The sequence below is a fragment of the Ochlerotatus camptorhynchus genome, unplaced genomic scaffold, assembly GCF_037179485.1.
Source record: "Ochlerotatus camptorhynchus isolate MF236.1 unplaced genomic scaffold, CSIRO-AGI_Acam_v1.1 ptg000443l, whole genome shotgun sequence".
Classification (NCBI taxonomy): Eukaryota; Metazoa; Arthropoda; class Insecta; order Diptera; family Culicidae; genus Ochlerotatus; species Ochlerotatus camptorhynchus.
In genome coordinates, this window is record NW_027040929.1 from 3,488,658 (window position 1) to 3,516,328 (window position 27,671).

The following is a 27,671-nucleotide window of genomic DNA, read 5'->3' on the forward strand; positions in this document are numbered from 1 at the left end:
AATGAGTTATCAATTGATTTCAGTAATCGATAATTTTCAGGGGGAGAGGTAGCTCATCGATTCTTCCGGTTTGCCTCCTAGCATCGTGCTATAAGGTACCAGGCGATAACCAGGGTAGTTGATCGATAGCTCGATGACGTCATTTCGTTGGCGTCTGCAATGGGAAATTCTCATAGCAGGCGTTGACGATGGGACGTTGTCGAGTTGTTGAATAGCAACTATCGTGGTAACTCACCGATTACCTGTCGATCTGCCAAATTTGGAAAGACGTCTGCATTGAATTATCTCAAATAATAATATTCCACCCACTATATCACAAGAAATTGCGAGTAGCTGAGTGGAATGGAGATAAGTTAAGCATTGGGTACAGGACCAAGTCTCCCCTGGGTGGTGCCAAAAGATGAGCGCAATAGAATCATCAAGTTGCCATAAGGCACGGAATGAGACTATTGCATGGCTGGGTAGTCAAAGTCTTCCATTCGTTAGTCATTTCAGGTGGATTAGAACAGGTTTAGGTTTAGGGTGGGCGTTGGCCAGATTTGGATTGTTCAGATGTAATCCTGGATAGGACCCTGTCATTGAACGTCGCGTGAAAGTGGAACTTAATGAAGGCCTAAGTACTTTTTCGTAGTTGTTAGTTTTTGGATTTGAAAGAACGTCGGTTACAGTGGCCTGCTTACTGAGCAGAAAAACGCGGTCCCAGGTCCTTACATATCAAGGAGATTTATGGTAAAATCGCTTGTGTATCGTGTATTTTGCGAAACTCGTTGTTGTCGTTGGTTCCGGGTTTGAATGGATACAACAATTTGAGCAACGGTATTATGTGATATGAGGGGCTCGGTGGCCTTAGAGCAACCGTTTTTGCTTACTGAGCAGAACATCATGAGTCTAATCTCAGGCCTATCCACATTCAAGATTCATCAATCGTTTTATTTGTTAATATGACTACATGGTAATAACAGCAACTCGGTGATTAAAAAGGTGCTCGTCTGCCTTGTGGCAAGCGTTTTTGCTTACTGAGCAGAAGACCGTGAGTTTAGTCCCAAGCTCCTTCACGTTATATGATCGTTAGGACATCAATGCAGCTTATCGTTTACCAAAACGAACCCTGCTGCAAACCCAACCCTCTTATCCAACATCCCAGTGATTTCTCGTGGAAGTGCAGAGGTGTTCTCGGCTTCCATCAAAGCGAGTGTCATGTCAACACAATCCTTCCCATTCCTTTTTTGACCTGTGTTCGGGCGCGGCCGGCGCTGGTATTGCCTAATTTAAGATCACCAGTTTTTACACATTGATGATGATTGCTAGTCCCATGCATCGTCTATTGGTTCTCTGTGTAATTACAGCTGATCTGACAATAACAGAGTAGCAACCGTGGGCGGTCAATCAAGCTCAAGCTCAAGCTCAAGTAATTGATAGTTTTCTGATAAGATCAATAGGCTGCTTTCAGGGCAACTTGCATTTATGATATAGTGAGCAGTTCCAGGTCAAATAGTAAGACTAAAATGAATATTTGACTCCATCTTCTCCGATTTGCTCGAAACTTTGCAAAATTGTTTGTTAGTAGCAATCATTCACTTATGTGCTAAAACTCGGCCATTTTTGATGATGTTTATATTTCAAAAATGGCGTATTTGGCAGTTTTTAATAAATTGTAACACTAAAATGTCATTTTTTTTTTATCGAAATGACGTTTGAGACAAAGTTGCAGTGCAAAATAAAGTTTTTCTAGCAAAAATAAAAACGGTGATTTTATTTTTAAATTTGAAAAAAAAGAGAAAAAGATAAAAACTTAAATATCTGAAAATGTGCATGTTCATGTTTTATGATTTATAAAAAAGCTCATACAAATTTTGAAATATTAAAAACCTTGGAGACTTGAAAATTGCCAACTAAAGCTTGAACCGGGTACCTGGGACTCCCACGATATACCCGCGGCAATGGTCAGCAGACGATGCCCTGCCCAACTAACAATTTTAGCTGCAGACTAGCTTATACAACCAAAATTGGCCTTATGCAGCTAGTTTTTGCCTGTACAAGCTGAGCTGCAGCTAAAATTGTTTGTTGGGTGTGTATGTAATATGTTTTATTTGCATACACAAAATGTTTGAACCCATGCGTCATCTAAACCATAATTTGCATCACCACAAATACACTTTTCAACAATCTTCAACTGGAACGTACTCACCAAATCACTACACCCGGAAGCGCATTTCCGATGCTTCCACGAATATTTTTCTCTAAACAATTCCTCCTGCAGCGACTCCAACCACACATGAACCAAATATCACTTTTCTTTTTCGAGTCACTGCGTGCACAAAAGCAATGCACATCGCAAAACCCTAGCAATACATCAGCGCCGTTTTCATCACCGCGTAAATAAACTGAAATTAAAATTTTCACTCGCGATGCCACAAATTTCTGGTCCGGGAGAAAAAAGCAAACCACGCAGATAGCGCCAAATCTTCTGATGCTTGCAATTCTAAAGCGAACCCCACACGTATCAATATATTGACGTGAAGGGGAATTATTGACAATAATATTGGTGATGTGAATACAGAAATATTGTCAATATCGATGTATTGACGTCAATATAGAATGTATTGGCAATACGATTATTGTCAATAAAAGCAATCGTGTAGGGTCCACTTAAAACTTCTCGGAAAGCGAGAAAACCACCAATCCACCACACACGTATAACCGTCCGAGAGGCAGAGTGGCAGCGCTAATCTGGCAAATGCAGCCGAAAACTATGAAAGCGAAAGCACGCACAAAACAGAGAGCAAACTTTAGACACAACCGTATCCGAAGGGGTTCGAAACTCCAACAACCCAATTGTCACTGTTGAGGACAAACGCGTGCTTGATTTCTACGATCCTGCTACGGTTTCTTATCAATTGATGAGAAAACTGCTAAAGACTCCTAAATTCTCAAATCGGTCCGTTTTAGAAAATTGTAAATCAGCTTCATAAATATATTCGAGATCGCCGCTAGTCATATCGTCTTTAACGGGTGTAACAGGTTGTTTTCCTCGGGCCCTAAGGGATTCACAAAACTCAGATCTGACAACAGACAACACAGTATAAAGTACAAGACCAAACAATTAATTAATTAATTTATCTTTATTAGGGAGGCTTTCAGCCTTGGGCTGGTTCGCCTCCTGAAACCAAACAACATGCTCGATGTCGTGGTAACCGTCACCACAGGCGCGTAGATTGCCCAATCCGATAGAGATGTGAGTCTAATAAAAAGTGATTGGACATGAGCTTTGACATGACGCGGACAAAGTCACGGTCCATGCCCAACCCTTTAAACCATGGTTTGTTCGACACCTGTGGGAGAATAGAGTGTAGCCATCTTTCCAAATCACCATCATTCCACTTATGTTGCCAGTTTCTAAGGACTTGCTGACGAGCAATTGTAATCGTTTCGTTAACTTTTTCAAAGGGACGTATCAGCATTTGTAAACAATGCATTTGATTGTCGATTTGGCGTAACTGGCAGCTCGCTCACACATGCTAACACTACCATCAGATTGGGGATTTTTTTTCCTACCTGCTAATGGTGTTAGTAAGCGTGTGCGAGCTACCAGTTACGCCAAATCGACAATCAAATGCATTGTTTACAAAAGCTGATACGTCCCTTTGAAAAAGTAATCGTGATTTGGCGTGGAACTGCTCACAGTAGCCTGGATTGTTGGCGCTATTCTTCGCGACAATACACCAATGTTGCGTGCTGAGCAGGTGATGGAACATGTCACAAGAACAACATCTATCTAATTAATTAATAGCTAATTACTTTGACGTTCAATCAAAAAGTGATCTGGAGTAAAGTTGTAGCTGAGAAAAATTCACATAAATTTCAGATTACAAACTTCTCCGTAGATCAGTACAGCAAATGGCTAGAACGATGAGAACAAAAAAATCACTTTTCCCATGATTATTCCCATATAAACTTTAAAGAGCCAGTACAGTAAAAGTTCGCATCATTTGGGTAACTTTATCAGGACCTGATTTGCAATCGATTGAGCTTGGCAAGGCAAAATCGATATTTTGAACCAGTTTAATATTTATAAACCCAACCGGGACGGTAAGATTCTCTTACATTTTTGTATTCAAAATGAACCAATCTATAAGTCGAGACATGAACAGATTCTGTAATGTGGTCGTCACAAGTTTTTTCAAATTATTCTCTCTCTAATTCTAATAATCTTCCGTTAATACATAATTTTTATCAAACATTATCTTAAAGGGGTTTTGTACGAAAAATGGTTTGTTCACTTCCAGCGAATCCAAACACATGAAGCAAGTAACCATACAGAAAAAAAAACGCTTGCTACGACTACCATGAAAAAATCTCTCTGCAACACAGCTCGATCGGAATGGTTGAAGGATAATGATATATTGCTTGCCTGCTTTGTTGCAATATGGTTGATATGGTTGAGGACATAGCTTGATCGTAATCGTAAAAAAACATAACAAAAAATTCCCATAAACACACGTGAATCATCTTCGACTTTACTTCGTGAAGCAGCTTGCCAACAATTTGGTCGTTTCCTTCAACCGGCCCGAACGAGCTGTGTTGCAAGAGCTGTTTTCATGAAAATAATAAGAAGAAGATTATATCATTATTGCTTTCCATTACATGAAAATAATAAGAAGAAGATTATATCATTATTACTTTTCATTTCGGACAAAGCGTTATCGTTGCTCGTTGATCGCTTGTCATTTTGCCATTTGGAGATATTTTTGATTTCTTGTTCACTTCAGAGTTCTCAGGCTGCAGTAAGTTGTACAGTTCTCGATAAAAAGCATACAAAGGATATATGAAATTCATGTTTAAATTTTTTGTATATGTCATGTGTTTGGCGTGTTATTTATATAGAGTGTATAGTGTATATATAGTGTATACAATAAATTCAAACTGCAATTTAACTACAAATTTGTTTTCTAAATATGAATAATAATGAATAATTTAAAATGATCTCACTAATGCCGATGATTCATTTCTGAATGCCAATCATGATATTCGATTGAAAAGATTCACAACGCTCAGCAGCAGTAGATGGACAATAACCTTCGTTGAAGGGTAGGGTGCTTCATTAAAAAATGTATAGGCCTACAGGCCACCCTCTAGTTCGATTCTATATCCCAAAATATGAGTCTTTGCAAAAACGGTGCAGATTGAAAATGGTCTAGAGGTCACGCCAATGGATTAAAGCTTGTATGGAGATTTCGGTGAATTACTATGGGAAATTATTGAGTTTCACTTACAATGCTCTAACTTTGGTTAAAGTTGTCCAAACAATGAATAGATTTGATGTGGGGTTGTCATGAAAATGATTCACAAGCATGTTATTGTGGTGATGAAATTGATGCTGTTGTCTTGCACATTTTGATTTTTTTTTCACATTTCTATCAATCTTGATACACTGTAAAACTGATCGTAAAAACAATAGGGAACTGTCATTGCAACAACATATTAATTATTTTCAATATTTGGACCAGTAGAACTAATGTTAGGGCGATATGAGTGGATTTTTTAATTATGTCATAGTAATTCCCACACACACGGATAGAAATCTCCTTACACCTTTTGGCAAATGTCTATTACTGATGAAGACTGCACATTGTAGTCGAAATACGTATCTGTCATGGATACCAAAATTAATTAAGTGGAATTAAATGGAAGATAACCTTTTTTGCTGTTTTATTAAAGCATTCCGCTAACAACCCAATTTCATTACTTCATTATGATGGCTACCAAGCCTTTGGGATTTTCCTTATTAGAGAGTTGAATAGATTTTTCTCCTTTAGCTTACTTAAATCTTTGGTTTTAATTAGTTAGGTAGGTTCCGATTCAACACAGTGTAGTTTCATTTATATACCTGTGATCTTGACTTTTATACCTAGGGGATGAGTACTTAAGGGGGTTAGATTTTGATAAGTTCTTTAGTGGGAATGACACTGATGAAGACTGCACATTGTAGTCGAAATACGTATCTGTCATGGATACCAAAATTAATTAAGTGGAATTAAATGGAAGATAACCTTTTTTGCTGTTTTATTAAAGCATTCCGCTAACAACCCAATTTCATTACTTCATTATGATGGCTACCAAGCCTTTGGGATTTTCCTTATTAGAGAGTTGAATAGATTTTTCTCCTTTAGCTTACTTAAATCTTTGGTTTTAATTAGTTAGGTAGGTTCCGATTCAACACATTGTAGTTTCATTTATATACCTGTGATCTTGACTTTTATACCTAGGGGATGAGTACTTAAGGGGGTTAGATTTTGATAAGTTCTTTAGTGGGAATGACACTGATGAAGACTGCACATTGTAGTCGAAATACGTATCTGTCATGGATACCAAAATTAATTAAGTGGAATTAAATGGAAGATAACCTTTTTTGCTGTTTTATTAAAGCATTCCGCTAACAACCCAATTTCATTACTTCATATTGCTGATTATTCATAAAATGTATAAGTCAACTAATAAGCAGACGCCTTGCAAAAAGTTAATGAAAACCATGTGCCAAATGAAATGTATAAGCGGTCACACATACCTTTTATCCATTCTTATAGGACCTATGTGGTTTGTCTTATGGGATGTATAAGGCTGATTTTTTGGCAAAAATGTATAAGTGAAATGCATGAATAAAATAATTGATTTTCGTTTCACATTTCAAACAATTTGCGCAATCTCTAAACCATAATCAATCTGCCCCACTTTTTTCACAGGCCCATGTTGAATCGAATTGTAGGGTGTTCTATGAAACATTTAACCTAGAGGCATCTCACTCTAAACTTTGATTCTAATATAAATTAAATATTTTTAAATGTTTCATAAGTATTTATAAGTTTTTAAAATCTTGCCTTATTGCCATCGTAGTGACCGGTTGCTAGTGTAGTTGTTTGTTGTTGTTGTATACTGTTCGCCACGTATTATATATATTTAATATTTAGTACTGGACTGTTTTACTTGGCATGATGCGCTTAGTTATAGAATTGAGTAAGTATTTTAGTTCAATCCCAGCCGAGGTCGGTGGGATTTTTCTGAAGCATAAAAATCTCTCTCCTTCGGTAAAGCCGTTGTGTGTATGAATGGGTGCGATATCCTACGCAGGTGTGGAAGCTGCCTTCGTACACATTTGATTGCCGTCAATGGATGGCAATCGATGTCCGTCGGTCATTGGCTTTAGATTGCGGAACAGAGTGCAACGTTGAAGAAGAAATTGCCGATTATTTGTTCATTGAGGTGGCAGAGTCAAGATTTTTAACAAGTGTCAACAGAGGAGATTTTCACAGAAGTCAGGGACCGTGACCGATCCGGTGAATTGAGACATAAGTTTTGAGTTGATTAAGTTGGAATGCAAGGTAGGAGAACGTATGGAGGACACTTGTATTTATGAAGGCCTCGTCGAACAGACAATTTGTCACTGCCAGATGCTGGAGACGGTGAAGGACATCCAACTGGCTATTCTCACCTACCCAACAACTCACCCACCAACCAACAAAGGCCAAAACCTACACGGATAGAAATCTCCTTATACCTTTTGGCAAATTTCCATAACTGATTATTCATAAAATGTATAAGTCAACTAATAAGCAGTCGCCTTGCAAAAAGTTAATAAAGATCATGTGTCAAATGAAATGCATAAGCGGTCACACATACCTTTTATGCATTCTAATAGGACCTATGTGGTTTGTTTTATGGAATGTATAAGCATAGAGGTAACTCTAAGACTAGAAGGTTCCGAAGAAACGTGCTCAACTTTTTGGCTCAGCTCTGTTACTCTCTTCGGTCCCAAGCTAATCGGTGCACCCCTCGAAATATAGAAAAATCCACGAACCCATCATTTTATCTGTCAAACTTTCATAGCGGATCAAAACAAACATTGTGTAGTACCAGAATTTCGACTAGAATGAGGTACGTTAATCGATTTACTTGGGACCAATAGGCTAGTCAAGTAGTGAGCCAATTTAAAATCGTTGGTTTCCACCGGTTGGTATAAGGCTGATGCTGTGGCAAAAATGTATAAGTGAAAAACATGAATTAAATAATTGATTTTCGTTTCGTGTAGCATATGTAGGATGTCAATTCAGTTGGGCTTTACCGTAAGCTGCACGAGTGTGAAAAGAAGAAGCTCGTAACTATGATCACGCAAGTCTAGGATATCGTGGTTACGATGGTCATCAATGAGCTACAATTTTTGAAGCGAACCACGTACAACCATAGAGGTAACTCTAAGACCACTGGGTCCCGAAGAAAATCATTATTATTTTTGGCTCACTCAGTACCAGAACAACGGTCCCAAGCAGTCTCAAGCTATTTCACTCACCCCTGCATGTTCTGCATGAATCCACACACCCCTGATGTTATCTGTCAAACTTTCATAGCGAATCAAAACAAACATAGTGTAGTAATAGAATTTCAACTAGAATAGGGTACGTTAATCGTTTGCTTGGGACCAATAGGCTACTAAAGTGGTGAGCCAATTTAAAATTCTCGCCTAACTTTTCAAAAGGTCCTAAGTAACAAATGTAAACAAATCGAGTTTATAAATGCACATTGTAACATTTGTACCTAAGAACATTATGCACACACACACATTCAGATTAATGTCAATTGAATTGAGAAAATTCTAAATGAACAAAACGTCTGAAGTCCAAATTTGCATTAACGATGTTTCACTGTTACATAAGACGTTTAACTATGTTCATCAAGACAAACGTCTGAAGTATCAGAAAAACCAAAACAATGCAGATCTGTACTTCGGTCCTTTGTGTTTATACGAGTAAAACGTCTAAAATGTTCAAACAAACCAAAACAATGTGATTGTGCACATCGAATTTTCATGTCAAGCATTTTTCTACAATTTCCGCGTGGGGGGGGGGGAGCTTGACAATTATCCACGGCCCATACAAATTTTAAAATTTTAATATATTGTCTACGCATGAGGAAGGGGGGAGGGGGTCAAGAATACCAAAAAGCTGTCTACCTAGTTAATGAACAGCCCCTAAAATAACACTGTTATCAAAAAAAAAAGCAGCTCACGCGACCACCAACGATCGACCAAAACAATCTCTGGGCAGTGTTGCAATATACCGTTAAAAAAGTTGATGCATTGTCCTATACTCATATTGTTCGTTTAACTCGTATAACTTGAATTATGCACTCATAATGCTTAAAAACAAACAAAAAATTTTGAAAACATAAATGACCTATGTTACTGTGATTATAACAAAACGTCCTATATAACATGTCCAATGTACACCTGACAAGAGCAAAATGTCCTATGTAACATTTTTCACATTTTCATAGAAAAAAAATGCATGAAACGGGTAGATTATAATTTCAATTTCAATTTTACTATCGCATTTTACTATTAAAGGTCTTAAAAATGTCAAAAGTTGATTTGGTTTAAAATAGTATCAAAAAAGATTTTGTCAATCTTCAACCTCGTTTTTCTCGAAAAGAGTGAAATGTTAGATAGGACCTTTTGAAAAGTTAGGCGAGAATTGTTAGTTTCGTATAGAGTTCTCCAGATGCACAAAAGTGTGCGTGAGACCGCGCGCTACCTTTTTAAGTAGTTGTGATATCGCGATACCTTTTTGTTTCTTCTTCTTCTTTATTTTTATGTATGGATGTTGGATTTTAGTGTTCGTGAGATTGCGCTTGGAGATCTCTATTGATTGTTGGTACAACTACACACACTTAGATTTTTCTACCGAGCTTGGCTGTGCACATTTCGGCAAACATAAGTTTCACTGAGATCTCACCAAAAGTGACATTTGATTACTGAGTCTCGGATAATGTTTAGCTGAATCTCAGCAAACAAATGAAATGTTTGCTGAGATCTCAGTAAAACTTGTTTTGCCGAAATTTGCACAGCCGAGCTCGATAGAAAAAACTAAGTGTTCAGCAAGAATTCCCGACAATTCGATTGCCACTGATGGTCGGAACACGCCGTATTTAGAGCTGGATAACGGTCGACTGGAAAGATAATTGGGTGTTCTAAGTAGTAATCGAAGGTTTCTTTTCAAATCAACATGTATTTTCCAGTTTATGGTTCAGGACCTCCAAAGACGAAATGCTGACTACAAAAACACTCGTACCGTTCTCATTCTGTCTCATCGTGGAAACCAGATGAAACACGTAACGCAGAGAAGGAAAATAAAATTTTCCGGAAACGTTTTATTTTTTTGAAAAGTATTTATACAACTCTCAAATAAAACGATTATGAACTGAAAATTATACAAATTCAATGAGAATACAGTTCCAACATTAAATTAAAGCATCTCCGTCATTTCGACCATGTCCAACTGTTTAGTAGAAGAGCGTTGAAGTTTCCAAATTCGAAGAAATTTCGTTTACTCCATGGAAAAACAGGGCATGAATAACGTTTCGAGAGTTTGCGGAATACTGGAAACTAATTTATAGCGATGGGTGAATAGTGCTATCCATTTTATTAGTCTGTATACAAGCAGACAGTTCTTTGAAACAAAGACAAATAACTGAACCATTCCGCTCAATAGTGATTGGATCAACAGTGTCTAAACGTTGACAAAGCTTCCGTTACATACGAAATGCTAATATTTTCCAGCTTTTCAAAGGATAACACTCACACTTTTGCGTTTGTAGCAAGATGATACTGTTTCGATATCCATCGATACTGCAATAGCGGTCTCAAGGACACACAAGCACAATTTCAACTTCAACTGAATGATTCTTGAAACAAATACCGTGCCCTCGTAGGGTTCGTCCATAGATTATGACTGTGGTATATATGAAATTTAATAAAATTTATTATCATTCCGATAATGGAAAATCTAATTATTATCATATTATCGAATTGTTGTTACTTCACGAGCTAGTAACGTTTTCACAGTCCCATCCCCACAAAAAAAAAACACCCCTCATCATTCACTGGGTGCGAGGCGCGCAAAAGTTGTAACGAAGCATGACCCAGGCCAATCACGTTACCTTGACAACAACTGCAGTTTGTTGAATTGTCTTTTGGTTCTAGAAGGAAAAGTCAAGTTTGGTGTTAATAATTGTATTAAACTTCTGTACTTCTTTGATCGTGCTATCCCGCTGAAAAACCAAAATCCTCGTGGCCATGCCCGAGCAACAAATTCCGGTCTACGATAGGCCATCGTCCAGCTCATCGTCGGAGCCCGTTTCCCAGGAGCACTCCCTGGTGGGTGTCGAAAACCGTGACAACCGCAGAAACGACGCAAATGACCGCGAAAATCAATTTGTGGCAATTCGCAATCTAATGAATAATAATCGCACATCTCGGAACGGTATCCGTCCGATGATTCCACACGTTCCCTTCGAGCGCTCGTTCATTCCAGCACCGACCCGGTACTATCCGATAGTGATTCCTGCGGAGCCAACGATTGAAGATCTGCTGGTAGGTTTGGCATTGGTCGGAAGCAGCGGGTCATGTTATTTATCGATTTATTTTTTGCGTATTTACCAAACAGCGTCAAGCAGCCGGAACTAGCGAGTTACATCGGGTGACCGAAATCAAGCTGAAGGTGATTTCCCACATGACCAGTCTGCAGAGGATTCCATTTTTCATACCAAACCTGCGGGCTCTTACGCTGGAGGGAAGCATCGTGACGACCTTGAGGGATTTGGGTTGCGATATGACGTCACTTGTTTACCTGAATGTGAGTCGATGTAGTTTGAAAAATTTGGATGGTACCAGCGGATTGGAAACACTGGAGGAACTGGTGGCCGATTATAACGCGATTGAGGAAGTGGGGCCTTGTACCAATTTGACCATAATTAAAAAGATCAGCTTGAAAGGGTAAGACAGGCATATAATGTAAATTTGTGGAAAGTCGTTCAACATTATTATTGTTATTACAGCAACCGAGTTACAGATCTTGGCAGTTGCACTTTCCTAGCACTCTGTGAAAAACTGGAAGCTTTAGATCTTCGGGAGAACTTTGTATCCGAGAACCCCTCTTTCCGGCATATGCTGAAGGAAAACATCCCACAGCTGCGTTGTTTGAACGAAGTTCCATTCTCTGAAGTAGTTCGCGAGGAGAATTCGGACTTGTCCAGTTCGGAGTACAGATCGAGCTCATCGTGTAACGACGACGAGCGTCGAGGTCGTTGGGATGCGGGAGGTGCGGGTGACGGTGCTTGGAACGAGCGCCATCATCGACCGGCTACAAGTCATCAGGAGCGAACCGTCACTGTAGAGTTGTTGGACGATGCTCGACCTGCTTCAGCCGGTAATTGAAGCCTGATTCAAGCAATGAAGAACCTCAAGACTGAAGATTCCCTTTCTATTTTGTTACACTTTATTTACATTCGATAGATGCAACTAAATTAAAGAGTCAGCTAACATCCGGAGAGCCACTTTGCGGTACTATTGTCACAAAAGCTCGCCGAACACGACGGCAGCGAACCGCTTGGGGTGAATCTACTTCCTGCTCCAGCATGAGTAGTTCGGATTCGTCCTATTCGAAGGATTTTCCTGATCGATTACCACAAAAGCACGTCGATCTGGAGCTGGGAGTGATTGGAATGCAGAACCAGTCGGGTGGAGCAGCAGACGATCCGGGCGATGACTCACAAAGTCTGCTACGTGCAGCTCGTTTGTGGCGCCAAAGATCGCTTCAAACGCGGGAAGCGATTCGAGAACAAGATCAACTGGCCCGCCACATGAGCGAGGGCTAGGATTTGTGATTTAAGAGATAGGCTTTTGTTGTTGATCTCACTTGTACAGATTTTATTCTTGCTAATAAATTCTTGATAGGATTAGTTGAAGTTCTGAATGTTCATAGATCAAGGAAATCGCGGATCATCTTGTTGACAAGTTGAGGATCTTCTTGTTGAATGTAGTGTCCAGAAGCAGGAATAACTCTACACCTGAGATGTGGTATGCTTTTCATCAACAGTTGTCCACTGTGCATGGAGATGAATTGATCGTGTTCAGCCATGAGATACAGTCCTGGACAGTATCGTTCGATGACCGGAAGTTTTTCCTCCTTTTGAAGGAAACTGAAATTCTCTCGATAGTAATCGATTGCTCTTGTCAACGCACGCGCACTAGAAAAAGTGTATTTGTATGCTTCCAATTCTAGTTTCGTTAAATAGGCGCCCATATTTTGATCAATGTATCGGAAATCCTTCGACCAAATGTAGAACTCCGGTAATCTCGGAAGCATGAAGAAGAACGCATACCAGGACATTCGGAATTGTTGCCAACTGGTTGCCAGAAGCCTACGCGTTACGTCCAGCGAAGGTGCACCCATCATAATGTATCGGTCGATCATAGCCATGTGCTTCAGTACAAACTGGAAGCCAATGATTGCACCCCAGTCGTGACCAACCAAAATCACCTTCTCGTAGCCCAGTGCCTTCACGAAGCTTCGAACGTCCTCCACTAACAGGTCCAGCTGGTAGGCAGATCGTTTATTTGGTGCCTCTGAGCCCCCATATCCTCGCAGATCGAGGGCAACTACTCGATAATCCCGGGAAAATTCCTTCATCTGATGACGCCAACTGAACCAAAACTCTGGGAATCCATGCAGAAACAGCATCAGCGGTTTCTCTGGATCTCCATTTTCGACGTAGTGTAGTTGGATACCCTGGAATTGGCTTGATTAACACTACCATTCAAATGAAACATGAATCGAGCACTTACATTAACTTCAACATATTTATGCCTCCCAAAGGCTGGATCATGCAGAACGGCAAGCGATATTGATCGATCTTTTGTCGCCCAACGATCAAGGTGGGGATCGAACAGAAACTCGAATACTGTCTTGAGCAAAAATTTTATGCCGTAGAAGGCGCTGATTGAGTAAATCGCAATGGCTTGCAGTAGGCGTAGAAGTAGCTGCATTCTTGCTGCTGAGGTTCGGTCTGACTGGCTGCCAACTTTGATGCGGTAGGTATATTTAATAAACTTAACCACCCGGTAGGCTTGTTCCGGTTGAGTTAACATTTGTCAGATGTTCGGTGCACGGCGAACAAAGATGAGCTAAAGTGCTGAGTTGATCCGTAAAGCAGTATGTTTATCTTGATTTGATCACTCTGTAAGCGTTCAGAAAGAGGAACACACAAAGTCAGGATAGCATCAACCAATCGCCACGAACAATGCAAAAGGTCTGATGATTGATTGATTCGTATTCATCTAGTGCAATTCAGGGACACGGATAATCAATTTCAGAATTTTGCTACGCCATTTTGAACGCGGAGTCATTTCTTTTGTTTCGGTTCTTTCAACTAAATAAATAGAGCCTTATTACGGGTGTCACTTCACGGTGAATACGACAACTTATCACTCACGGCGAAGTGATTCCCATTTGATTTACACGGCAATCACTACCGTGAGTGACAAATGGTCAAGCGAACCCCACACGCATCAATATATTGACGCGAAGGGGAATTATTGACAATAATATTGATGATGTGAATTCAGAAATATTGTCAATCTCGATATATTGACGTCAATATAGAATGTATTGACAATACGATTATTGTCAATAAAAGTAATCGTGTAGGGTCCACTTCACTTCACATCATTTTCACCGTGAAGTGACACCCGTAATAAGGGCCATAGTCATTTAAGAAAGTGAAAAGAAAACGAGGAAATTCAAAAGATACAGAGGACGACAGATCTACCGAGTCGTTCTTCTATTTTTTTCGTTTTGCGATGTTCGCCAGCACACTAAACGCAGACACCTCAACGACAAGAATCATGATCAGGATTTTGTCTTGGTTGTCGAGTTTGTTGTAATTATGAGAATTCTGAGAAAATCAGCCATGAATATTCAGTGTAAATTTTGTAACTGCAAGTGAAGCTATAGAATACAAAAATAGTAAAATATATTAAGCCGACCTAACTCAATACCAATACCTTTCAAATAACTTATAGAGTTCGAAAATCGGTTGTAAAATGGTAGAGATATGAGCAATATTTACACATTATTAAAAAGTGACCCCAAACTTATGATCGGGAGTGTATCATAAAGTTCAACGAACCCTCGCGTATGAATACAGCAAGTTCTATTTTATAAAATACAAGCCTATTTTTCGAAGATCGGAGCCAAAATTCAGATCGGTAAAACAGAAAAATCAAATTTCTATGAAAATACCTACTTTTGTGAATATTAAGCAGGTTCGTCCTTCACATATGGATTCAGTTCCATTCTATAGAATCCAAGCATAAATTTCAAACGATAGAACCGAAATCCAGCCTGGCTTCAAAAAAAATCAACCATTACGTATGAACTCACAATTGTCTATTATATAAAATCAAGCCTGTTTTTTCAAAGGACGCAGCCAAAATCCAACTTGGATTGAAGAAACCAAAATTTCTGTAAAAATACGTACTTTTGTGGATATAAACCCAGTTTTCTCAACAACTATGCCTGCTAAAATAAATCTACCATCATATGTGAACACACGATGGTCCATTCTTTAAAATCTCAGCCTAACTTTCAAGGGATTTGAATCTCACAAGAACAAGGAAGGGGTCTTGGAGAGCGGAAATTACGTTAAAAGTTATAGCGAATTTGTTTATTATCCAGGTTGGAACCAGTTCCAACCCGTGCGAACCCGAGCTTATTGTCAGTGCGAACCTCAACCCGAGCCAGGTTACAAAAACAAACGTTAACACTGACGTTTGAAAGGCAACAAGCAGACCCAATCTTGATACCCGATCCAGGTTGGGACTGAATCAAAAACAAATTCGCTATTAGTTAAACCACTTCAGAAATGCTCATACTAACATAAAATATAATTTAATCACTCAACAGAAATACTTGGACTCTCTAAGGAAGGTATTGAACTACTTCAGAGAAGGTTGGACTTCGTTTGGAAAATTTAGGATCAAAAAAGTGTCGGTTCACTTGGGAAAACTTTTTACACTTTTAGGAAAGCTAGATGACCTAAATAAGGTGGTGTCCTTGCCAAATGGTGACAAAAGAAAAACATAAGATTTGTTCCGGCCTTATTGACACAAACAATAGAATTGTTTGCAAGCTTGTATACAACGATGCTGATTTATGCGATATCGTGCTAAAATTTACCCAAAATTACGTGACAATTTACGTCAAATCTAGCTTTAATTACATGTGCAAAGGTTGTTCCGAATCTTCCAGATGACCTAGGTTCTAATCCAGTTGACAATCTTCACGAGTTTTATAAATTATATGCGATATATGTTCTGCTTCATTAAGTGGTTACCTTTACGAATGATTTGGATCTTCTAGGTTTATGTTCCGTTTACATTGTTGAAAGGTACACATCTACCACGAACACTTATAATTTAATTGAAATCAAAGCGTTCATGGCCATCCCGGATCCTGTGTGCAATTTTCGTAGTTTAAATTGATTTTTAAAATCGTAATAATTCGGGGAATAATAACATTATTTCGAGCTTCGACTTTACGCACAATTCGATTTTACGTACATTTCAGAAACGAAAATGTGCTTTAAATCGAGGCATACATGTATAAACGAATAAAAAGTTGAAAGTGCCACCAGCGACCACCTACTACTACAAGTTGCATGCAATATTGTGTAAACGTCCATTGCATGTCTTTGCCGACGTTAGCATTCTGAGCCGATACACTACGCTAGTCACCAGCTATCATTGAGTAAGCTGAGGATAAAATACAATAATATCAATCATAATAATTTCACACCCACGTGATAATGGATACGAAAATAAAGCAGACGAGGGTTATAAACGGTGCGATACGCCAACTTTGTTTTGACTGGGTTACTATAGCGATGACGTGTATTGGCACACGTGTTTGGGCAGCCGCGAGTAGAAGAGTAAACTGTGGTTCACTTGGATTGTTGTGGTCCATGCTTTGAGAGTAGTTCAATTAACAAATCAAAGTCGGTCGTTTCAACGATATTTCGGCTATAAGTGAAGAGTGAATTATCCTTTCTTCAAAACAAAAAGTCCATTAGAGAAATAACCTGTGGACCTGTGGACGGAAAATCGTCAGTTCATTCACAACTTTGTTTTGCGAAATCATCCTGTGTCATTGTTAACACAGGTATAAACAAATCACAGTATGAATATAATCACTGCTTTATCTATCAACGACAGGCTTCATTGTATGTTATGCTTAGCGGTGATGCATCACCATTATCTTAGCTGTGCTCTGAGCACATCAGGGTGGCTGCACTGCTTTATAACGAGCACTGTGCTAGCGGAATACCACTCAAATCATCGCCTGTGATAACCACCCTAAATGTTAGCATCGCATTAAAAAAATAAAATATGCGCTCGCAGATAAGCGCCCGTAGGAGTTCGCGCAGTCATTTTTCGGTATCATTCCAGTCCGGTTCGATCGGATTCCGCACTGCATAGTAACACGCGAACAAGCGATGAGTCTTCTCAAGGTAACGTTCGGAGCTATAGCCTGGTCACTGAGTCTGTTCTATTCCATCCGGGTGCTGTTCTTCATCGCGGTGCAGTTTTTTACCAAGCCACATTCCAAGTTTTGGGTCGTCAAGAAGCGTCCCTATCCGCCGCAATGTCTCCAGAAGCATGACTACGGAGTGAGCCAGTTTATCACGGTGAATGTGAGTTTTATCATCGGTTATGAAATCATGGTGATTGTTTAATTGAGCTAAATTGCCGAATCGTTTGCGCGTTTGTTTTTTTTTTTAAATTCTACGCAGGGCGTTAAGCTGCACTACGTCGAAAATGGCGATCCAAGCAAGCCGCTGATGATATTCGTCCATGGCTTCCCGGAGTTTTGGTTCTCATGGCGATATCAGCTAAAGGAGTTTTCCAAGGACTATTGGTAAACAGTAGGCGGCGAGTTTTGCGACAATGATCTAAGAATGAAACGTTTAATTTTAGGGTGATTGCCGTTGACATGCGAGGATATGGAGAATCAGATAAACCGAAAGATTTGAGCGCTTATCAGGTGTCCAATATGGTACAAGATATCAAAGAGCTTGTCATTGCATTAGGTGAGTTTTGGATTGAGGTTTATATAATACATATTCTTATCAGTTCTCATGGCACACGGCTTGGTACCATTTCTGCAGACGGTGAAGAAGATTGCATCCACTGAATTTATTTTCTTATAGTGAAATTTATTGCAGTAAAGTGGGGCAAGAGTTCGTTAAGAAATAACACTGCAAGTTTATAAGTCTACAGAACCCTCATAAAACCGAAATTGTTACTTAGGCGAAGCCAGTGTAAAATGAATTTCAATGTTTCAAAAGGAATTTGTTTGGCTATCGCCAAAAATATCACAATAATTTGTGATGCTTTCGAAAATTTACAGGGAAAAGTTTATTCGAAGTTTCAATAAATTTTGCAGGTTAAGAACAAGACAAAATCAATGCTGGTTGGATGGTTTTATATCTGGTCATAATTATGTGCCTCTTGACGATTGTTTGGGGAGATTCCTCCGAATTTTGAGATATTTCCATTTGCCAAATAAGGTCGATCGTTTGTTCCACCTTACTCTGTTGGAAGCGAGCAGACAATAATCCACGGTTAATAGCATTCTTCACACTGTGATGAAAACATATATAAGATGTTTAGCAATAACGCCTACATATAAGCGGCAGTCTGCCGGGTCAAAAATGTTGAATTTATTGGCGATATTTGCAATGCGTTTCGTTATGTGACAGAAGAAAAACAAGTTTTGTGTGGTAGTTGCCGTCTGTTGTCAAGATTGGTGATGGTTCTGAATATACTCGTCATCGGGAATGGTAATTGATAAGTTGATAGGGGAAAGCCCCAGTGTTCTAGTTAACATCGATACCTCTCACGCCAAAGTCGCGAGTTCCAATCTCATCCAACGGCTTTAATTCCCTTCCGAACGAAGGCGTGATCAGAGATATTATGACTCAGAACATCCCGGCGGCGCCAACTGGGATTGAACCCAGGCCTGCTGGGGTGAGAGGTAATCACGCTTACCTCTACACCACCGCTAAAACGATTTTATCAAATTAAAAAAAAAAAAGTTTATTTCATCCAGTTTTAAATTGTTTTCTATTGATAAATGAATTTTACATCGATTTTAAATCAAATGGTTTAATAAATATCAAAAATAGAGAGAATGCTTGATTGCCAATAACAGTCCACGGTATCATAATAAATATGACTTCTAGTGCTATGTTTTGTGAAATTACCTACTGTACTTAATTTTGGGCAACTGAATCTGAATCTAAATGCTAAATTCCTTGAAAGGGAAGACTTTAATTGTCTGTTTATAGGCGCGACTTTTCTGTTGCAAAATAAGAAGTTTTATTTCGCAAACTAGGTATAGACCTTAACGTATTGGTGGCAAACTTGAGAACTATCAAAATAATGCATGTTTAAATATGTATTTCAATTTCTCAAATTTGACTTCTAGATAAGATATAAGATATGGTGAAGCCACTTTCTTCTTTTTCACGATAAGCAAATTCAGACCCGATGCTTGAGGTGCATTTTTGTCTTAAATCTGAAACAACATAATTCATTGCAAACACTTCTAGCACCATTAGCAGGTGCAAGTTAAACGCTGGAGCACCAATAAATCAAGCAACAGACAGGCCAAAGAATGTGTGATCTTGAAATGTGCATTGACAACATTTGATGATTGACACCATCGTCAAGTCTTTGCTCACTATGGCAACGTGTCACCCAGTGTGGCTGGGTTCAAAAGGCGAAGAAATCTTCGGAAGGGAAGTAAAGCCGTTAGTCCCGGCACATGTGTTGATGGGTTCGATAGGATCAGGGTGTGGAAGTTGTCTCCCAGGCACTAGATTGCCGTCAGTGATTAGTCGCCAATTGGCAATCGACGCTATAGTCACTATATTCATAGTCTGGCGGAGACAATGACGGGAGCCAATTCGACCTGTCACTTGCGGGAGCCAATCGAGCATGGCTTGCTTCTTTTTAGATCAATGTGGTCGAAGTATTGTGATCGTCACGATAATTAAATCGAACAAAAATTTATTCAATTCAGATGGTAATTTATCAATGCGTTTCTGAATGCTATTTTTACGTTTTACATGGAGAACATCCACGCAGCTAATATGTAGACTACAAATAATATACTTTTCGATAGACAGCCGAAATTTGCTGGTTGGGCCACCACCTCAACTGACAGAAGGCTAAAATTTATTGGGGGGCTATGCGCATCCTCTGTTGTGGTTAAGAAGACAAAACAAAAACAATACGGATTGGGGCAAGTTGTATGAACCTGAGGGGAAAAAGGAGAATACTGATGTGCTTATTGTGTGTTTTGGTTTTCTTCTGCAATTTCAAATGACACTCAAATGTTTCGAACAAATATAATATGTTTACATTCATTACATTAAATGCACAGTTCAAAACGCATATGCTTACCCCTAGGAGGAATTTATGTTTGATTTTCAAATCTAGTTTGACATGAGATTTTGACATATAGATGCTGTTTAATTGAGTCATGGCCCAACTAGCGAACACCCAACTAACGAGCACCCCAACTAACGAGCCCCCAACGAGCGAATTCCCACTGTATTGCAGGTATGCGTTGAAAAGTGTAAGTTGATTGATATTCTTTTGACACATTTCGTCCTATTTTGACGAATATTGTATACATTGATATTTATACTGCACAGGTAAAAAACAAATTACTTTACTTAAACCGAAACCGTTCTGCAAAAGTTTGAGCATTTCCACGTTGTGGCACATTATTATTGAAGAAATCAAAGTTGCCAGTTTGCAGGATTTTGTATCCGCCAGACTATAAATACAGTGATAAATATTTGATTTCCCGCACGTCTCATTATTAATTCATTTACTCGGTTACGCAAAACCACCATGTTTACTTACATTCATTTTCAGTTGTTTGACTTCAACCGTCTACTCAAAGAACGCAAATTATTATTCAAGCGCACTACGACATCTTACATATTTATACATATCTGCAATAAATAGTATGGTATCAACGGCGGCCCAAAAATTACATCATGAAATAGTATAGCTCGCCGTATGTCAATAATACACAATATAAAAAACAGAGACACTAATGCACCTCCCTGAGAAACGCCAAGGTTTATTTCTATTGGGGCTAGAAAGAGAACCAATAAACAAACATTCATATAGTTCTGTCACTCAAATTGGTCTTATGTCATTTGTAGGCACGACCGGCAATTCAACTACTCTTTATTGTTCGTCATAACAAGGGCCTAGTCGAGACATGGTTGCGATAATAAAAACATAACAAACAGCATATTTACGCTCTATGCTTACACTATTTCGTAAACCGTAACTTTACGATGGCGCTGAAAAACAAACATTGACAAAAAGTAATTAAACTTAGCAGAATGGCATTGCACAGTGACAGGCCTCTAGTAACCATCAAGCCTGTCCAGGTCCATTTTGGACACACCCAAAAAAATCCAGATTCCACCGGATGTGGTAAGATTCTGACTTAGTCTAAAACCCATCGTACATCAAATCATTCGTCAAAATGTTCAATGGTAGTCATTTCGTATGGTAGCTCCTGAACATGTTTAGGGAGCCGCTAGGAAATTGCCCATATTCTGACTTTTTATGTTCCAAAATCTACCACACGACATTTCAAATTACATGCATATTCAAAATGCTGCTTCTCAAAGACCACAGGAATGTGGCCACACTTTGACAGCATCCGTTATGTGACGCATCAAATAGCATGATAATTCATAATCAATACCACTGACGGTCATGTTACGGGTGTCCATGCACGGAAAAAAAATCCGTTCCGAAATTCGTGATATTTTCGGCAGTTCAGTAGTACTGTTTACTAGAAATACTCATGAAACAAATTACAATTCGGCAGCAGGGATTTGTACCTTACTTAGCTTTCAACCCTTGCTAGAAGCTAGCATTTCACATGACTTTTACTGTTGATTCGATTTACGTGCAAAATAATAATTCAGTGCATCGCAATATTTTGCACATTTCTTGGTGCCATTAATTAACCAACTAAGATCAATTAATCAATAGAGTTAGAATATTGTTTTTGATTTCAAAAACTAGTTAAATTTGAGAAGCACATGAAACATAAAGGTGATTGAATTTCTTTCGATTACAATACTCTCAAATTTAATGTATCCTCGGAAACATTTTAATGGGAGTGTTCGAATGGCTCAAATTTTGACAGTTCATTTGGCTCAAAACATTCTCTCCACCCATCTCTCCCTCTGAGTAATTCTCTACCCAAGAAAAAATCGATTAGGTCCATGTAAACAGTACCACTCAACTGGTATACGTGTGAGGTTAACACCAACGGTGTAAAACCTTATATTAAAATAATTTCCAATATTGTAAATGGAGTGGGGGAACTGGAAGGAAAACAACGGAAGACTTGATGCAAGATTTACCTACACCCCAAACTGACAGCTGCCATCTGTCCTGTAAATGGACACACTTTCAGCTCAACAAATCATCACCACCTTTGACTTCCATCGGAGCAAGAACATCAGATGCGTTCGGGGATCCTTTTCATCGAGGTTTATGGGGTGTTTACACCTATGCTATTTCACTAGCGCTAATGAGCTAGCTGCTAGCAAAAAGCTCACTAGCATCAGGGCATCAGCGTCTACCAGCATGTAATTTCAGGAGCAACTGAAATTCGTGCTAGTTGGCGAGTACACTAGCGCGAGTAAAACCGCACAGATGTAAACACCCCATTAAGGCTAGTGATGACACGTCCCAGCCACTGGCACTGTGTCGGATCACCGTTCTGATGATACGGCTCAGCTGTATTTACTAATAACCAACACACTATTCTCGACTATAGATACTATAGATTCCATAGATAAGCGGAGGCACAAAAAGTTGTTTTGGCAACCATGAAAAATAAATAATCTTACTGGCATCCGTGGAAAAAGTTCATGCCATTATAAAGCTCTTCGTTGTACAGTTTTGTTTTGCTTCGTGCGTAAAAGTTCAAAATGAAGTGGAAAGCAAATCTTTGCAACAATGAATCAAGGAATGGTTGGCTTTATCTTTCCTTCTTCCGTTGTCCGCGAAATAAATCGGAATGTGGATTGTGGAAAGCGTTTTGTGCTCATATTAATAGAATACTTCTTCCTCAAACAACACCATGATGACGTCATGCTCGTTTGGCTACACTAACTGACAGTTCGATTGGCTACATTATACTTTGCTTCCGCTTATCTATGGAATCTATAGTATCTATATTCTCGACGGTTCCGAGCACTCTGTAAATCTGGGTTTAGACAGGGCAAGTCAATTGATCAAGTCAGTTGAATTCAACTGGCTTGAAAAGTTGAGCCTGGTTCAACTTTTTTCAATTCAAGTGAGTTGATCAAGTCAGTTGAATGGCATGGTTTACACGTTCAATTATTAGAATTAGGGCGTAACAGCTTTTGTAAACAATGACTTCTCTAGATGATTTCTCGAAACTCAAGGCACGCCCACGCAAACCAACATAACCAACGAGAAGGCGAAGTCCTCCCCTACCTGATGGTGACGTTGGTTTGAGTGAGCGGATCTTGGCTTTCTAGAAATCATCGAGAGAAGTCATTGTTTACAAAAGCTGTTACGCCCTAATTCCAGCTCTATCTAGAATTATGGGTTCATGGATCACAAAATCATGATTGTATTTTGTGTTTTCTGTAGTGTTACGAAATCGTCGGTCGTGCTGAACAGGCGTGAATTAAGTTCATGATGTACTCGATCATGTTTACGGGAATTAAGTCATGAATTCAAATGAACTAGCAGTTCATTTTCCAACTTGCGTCACCTCAAATCACATAAAACATATACTAGGATCATATTGAAAGTTCAGGACTAGATTCTGACTATATTCCAACGGGCCGCCAGCAGCTAAACCCTATTATGAGACACATGAAATATCATGAGATTTCAAAATCAAGATCATTCGTGACCACATTGCAAATTGGTGTGGGTTACCATATCAAAAACTTGAAAAGGAGGACATTTCATTTGAGGTTTGAAGATTAAGGAGGACAATGATTCCTTTCTTAACATTAAAGGAGGTCAATTAATTTTTATCAAACGTTTTAATAATATGTGCGCTATCACAAAATTCAAGATTTGCAAAGGTTCAATTGAGATTGTCATATCTTGTAGTCGTTACCAATTCAGTTAATCTTCTCGTTATAGTTCTGAAAAATGCATCTAAAAAGACGTAATTTATTTTTTATACTTGGAAATGATCTAGTCTTTCTGATTGGCATGAAAACTATCGCTTTACAGTCTTAAAACCATGCCAACTTTTATCATGTACATACATTAGGATACATGTCATCGCTGATTGAAACGAACATGGAACATCTAAGAGACTTGTTAATTGTACCATTGATTCAGCATAGGACTCTAAGGCCACTGCCATAGAGGGAGCACAAACACCTCGAAAATCACACGATCAATAACAGAGAGATTTTCGAACATTATAATTTATTTACGAAATGTCATATATAAGTAAAAAGTCATTCGATGAATTTTCACCGACACTTCGAAAATAAATTATTATGTTCGAAAATCCCTCTGTTGTTGATCGTCCGATTTTCGAGAAATTGTTTGTCAAAATTGATTCCTGGTTTGCCTGAAATATGTCTGGTAGAATAGCTGGTTTATTTGAAAATTTTCCATCTGTCAAATATAAGTTAAAATTCATCAAATGGACCGCAGCCTTAATGTAGGGGGGTTGACATCTGTAGTATACTCTTAGTCCCACCATCGAATGACATTTGCTAGATAAGATGATGTTGTGACATAATTAAACAAATAAGCTCTGCAAACATTGCTCTTTGAAAACAATTTTTTACTTCTAGGTCGTAAAAAGTTTACCCTAGTGGCTCACGATTGGGGAGCGGCAATTTGCTGGGAATTTGTGTCCCAACACATGGACATGCTAGATAAGTACATCATGATGGATGCTCCCTCGAGAGGAGTTGCCCGCAAGCTGATTTTTTCCAGTAAGGAGCAGTTCAAAATGTCTTGGTATGGACCTGATGTTACTTATTTTCTGAAACTTCAATTACCAAACTTACTTTTCCACAGGTACATGTTCTTTTTCCAGATGCCAAAATTGCCTGAATTTTTTATACGGATGAACGACTTGAAGACGTTTGAAATGGCATTGGGAAAGCATTGCACACCGGAGGAGGTTGAGGCCTTCAAGTACACGTTTTCCAAAAAAGGTGACCTTTGATATTATTTCTACCTGAATCGCAAATATATGATCATCAAATATTTCAACATTTCAGGAGCCCTAACTCCACCAATCAATTACTACCGAGCAAACTTTGCTAGCACGTCGAAATGGACTCCCAACCCGCCAAAGGACATTCCGCACGTACCGGGGCTATACTTGCTGGGAGAGAATGATTTGTACATATCGAAAGCAACCGGTGAGATGTTACAGAAAAGGTTCAACAATCTGGAGTTTAAAATTATCCCAGGAACGGGCCACTTCGTACAGCAGGAGAATCCGGATATGGTGAACAAGTTGATGCGGGAGTTCCTAGAGAAGAAATAAATCCTAGTTGTGACGACAATGATGATAATTGTTCTGTAATCAATTCCAACACGAGAGCCCCAGCCATGGCTTGATGGCGTGGGCGTACGATTGCAGAGAGATTTGCGGTGTTCTTTTCGTCGTTGGCACGGGATAGAATTGTTATTTGGAGGTGGGTGGGGGTGGGCTGCTGTGCAACGCAACGCTTGTTCCGGTTTTTCGCTTTACTCCTCCGACCCTAGAGGCGGCCTGGGGACGTCCGAAGTTGTCTTGGGGGGTGAGGACCCTTTTTGTGAACATGAAACAAGATTTTCCATTGACGTCATCAGCCGAAGTTGACGTCACTGCAGAGGGAGAAGTGTGGACGCTTTATTCGTCGTCGTTACAGTCGGATGGATGGTCGGTTCGTGCTCGGGGTCTGCTATGCGCGCGCTCTTTTTCCGGTACACAACAGAGTCAACGTGTAGGTTGTGGACGGCAATGATGCTGCAGGAGGGTAGGGAGCAATGCCGGTCGTTTACTACATTTTCATTCATCAGATTTGTACAGAGATGGTTGGCTTGGTTGGCGATGGTCGTTTGAATGGGTATGGTGTATGTGTGTGGTAAAGGGGTGCCCAGATGTTGTGTGCTTTTGGGAACATGTAAAGGCTTCTATGCCAAATATGCCGTGATTTCCCGTTGGGATGCATCAAGTGAGGAATGTTTAAGGTGGATGGTTCAGTAAGCTATTTTCAAGAAGATTCTATCACCCCAATTGTGAAAAATACTTTATAATTACAATTAACGAAGACAGAATTTGGAAGGATTTATTCTCTAACCACCTCCCCCTTCATAGATTGATTATGGACAGCTCCTAAGATATGTAGTTCTACATTTATATTATACTAAATTGGAAACTTGCTCAGTTCTTGAATCGTTCAGCGCTGCATGCGAATCCCGTTCAGATGGAAGGTGCTTATAGGATTGCGAAGGAGAAGGCAATCTCTATTAATTTCAAAACGGAAATCAATCCAGTATTTAATTGTCCATAATGCTGATGGAAAGGCAACGCCTGCTGCGGGAAACATTCAATACGTGCGAGTTTATGATCCTCAACCAGAGAGCAGTTTCACGCCAAAATTTCATAATGGTGTATTCGATATTTTTTCTAAAAATCTTATCTCGAAAAATCCACTTCCAATCGAAATGGTGTTTGAGACAAAGCTGTAAGAAAAAAGAATTGGCATAAAAAAGTTTTTAAAACTTAAAAAAACAAAAAAAAAACAAAATCACCCTGATTTTTTTTAAATTTTTTTTTAATTTAAAAGCTTATGAAAATGTTAGCTTCTATGAAATTGTCAAGTTTGACACTTATAAATTAACAATTATCACAGAACAACAACTTTTGGACAAAACAACTAATGTTCAAATCAGGCTCATGAGAGTTAGATAATTGTATTGATAAGGAGAATGATGACAAGGAATGTAATGCCGAGGTTAATGAAATTGTTGGTGATAACGATTTTTATAATGATTGTTATGATAAAGATTGCGACATGTATCTTAAATAGTAGAAGATTATAAATATACAAAAAAAAAACTAGCTAAATAATTATATACATCAGAACAATGGATAGTGCACATCTAAGCAACTAGATCAATATTCGAAGATGTTGAAGGTAGGCTCAGTATATACCCATTGATAATCAAGTTTTAATAAAATATATTATTCAGATCTTTCCTTTCCTTTTTCTATTTTTTCAAAAGGAACTAAGCCACATCCATGGGTGTACTCGTTCCGGGACCATGTCCGAATGGGCCGAAAAGGCTAAAAGCCTGAAACTGATCAAAACCCAAGCAACACAATTTGCCATAAACGGCTTTACATAACTTATTTATGACAATCTTATCTGTTAAAATTGACGTCTAGTCACTTATATACAACTCAATTATACCGAAAAAAACGCAAGAGGTGGGATGTATATTTAACATATGTCAAGTTATGTATGCTTGACTTGCGTAACCTATTTATAACTATAACACAACCTACTGTATTGAACATATTTATGATATCCTTTCAACGAATGGAATTTGTTTGTTTCCATCATAAATTTTCAAAACTTATTTTTCTGGTGAATTGTGCGTATAAAGTGCATAGATTCCGTACTCGCAAAGATTTATGCGGTTGGAAATTTATGGTCAATCT

The 27,671-nt window shown here is 38.9% G+C and overlaps 3 protein-coding genes across 3 annotated transcripts; 2 read left to right on the plus strand and 1 right to left on the minus strand.

Annotated features, from left to right (window-relative positions):
- The first annotated feature begins 11,086 nt into the window (after window positions 1–11,086).
- LOC135711893 (uncharacterized) lies at window positions 11,087–12,743 on the plus strand. Its single transcript, XM_065234870.1, has 4 exons — window positions 11,087–11,419; window positions 11,493–11,821; window positions 11,884–12,254; window positions 12,341–12,743. Exons 1-4 carry the CDS (start codon window positions 11,123–11,125, stop codon window positions 12,700–12,702), a joined length of 1,359 nt encoding a protein of 452 aa, XP_065090942.1. The 5' UTR covers window positions 11,087–11,122; the 3' UTR covers window positions 12,703–12,743.
- A 60-nt stretch (window positions 12,744–12,803) lies between these two features.
- On the minus strand, window positions 12,804–14,042 carry LOC135711894 (epoxide hydrolase 3-like). Its single transcript, XM_065234871.1, has 2 exons — window positions 13,673–14,042; window positions 12,804–13,616 (listed from the first exon to the last, which is right to left on the minus strand). The coding sequence occupies exons 1-2, from the start codon at window positions 13,973–13,975 to the stop codon at window positions 12,804–12,806; spliced, it is 1,116 nt and encodes a 371-aa protein (XP_065090943.1). The 5' UTR covers window positions 13,976–14,042.
- Window positions 14,043–17,360: 3,318 nt separating this feature from the next.
- LOC135711895 (epoxide hydrolase 1-like) lies at window positions 17,361–25,524 on the plus strand. The gene is made up of 6 exons (XM_065234873.1): window positions 17,361–17,577; window positions 17,677–17,801; window positions 17,861–17,973; window positions 24,799–24,967; window positions 25,028–25,167; window positions 25,234–25,524. The coding sequence occupies exons 1-6, from the start codon at window positions 17,380–17,382 to the stop codon at window positions 25,503–25,505; spliced, it is 1,017 nt and encodes a 338-aa protein (XP_065090945.1). The 5' UTR covers window positions 17,361–17,379; the 3' UTR covers window positions 25,506–25,524.
- Window positions 25,525–27,671: the final 2,147 nt, after the last annotated feature.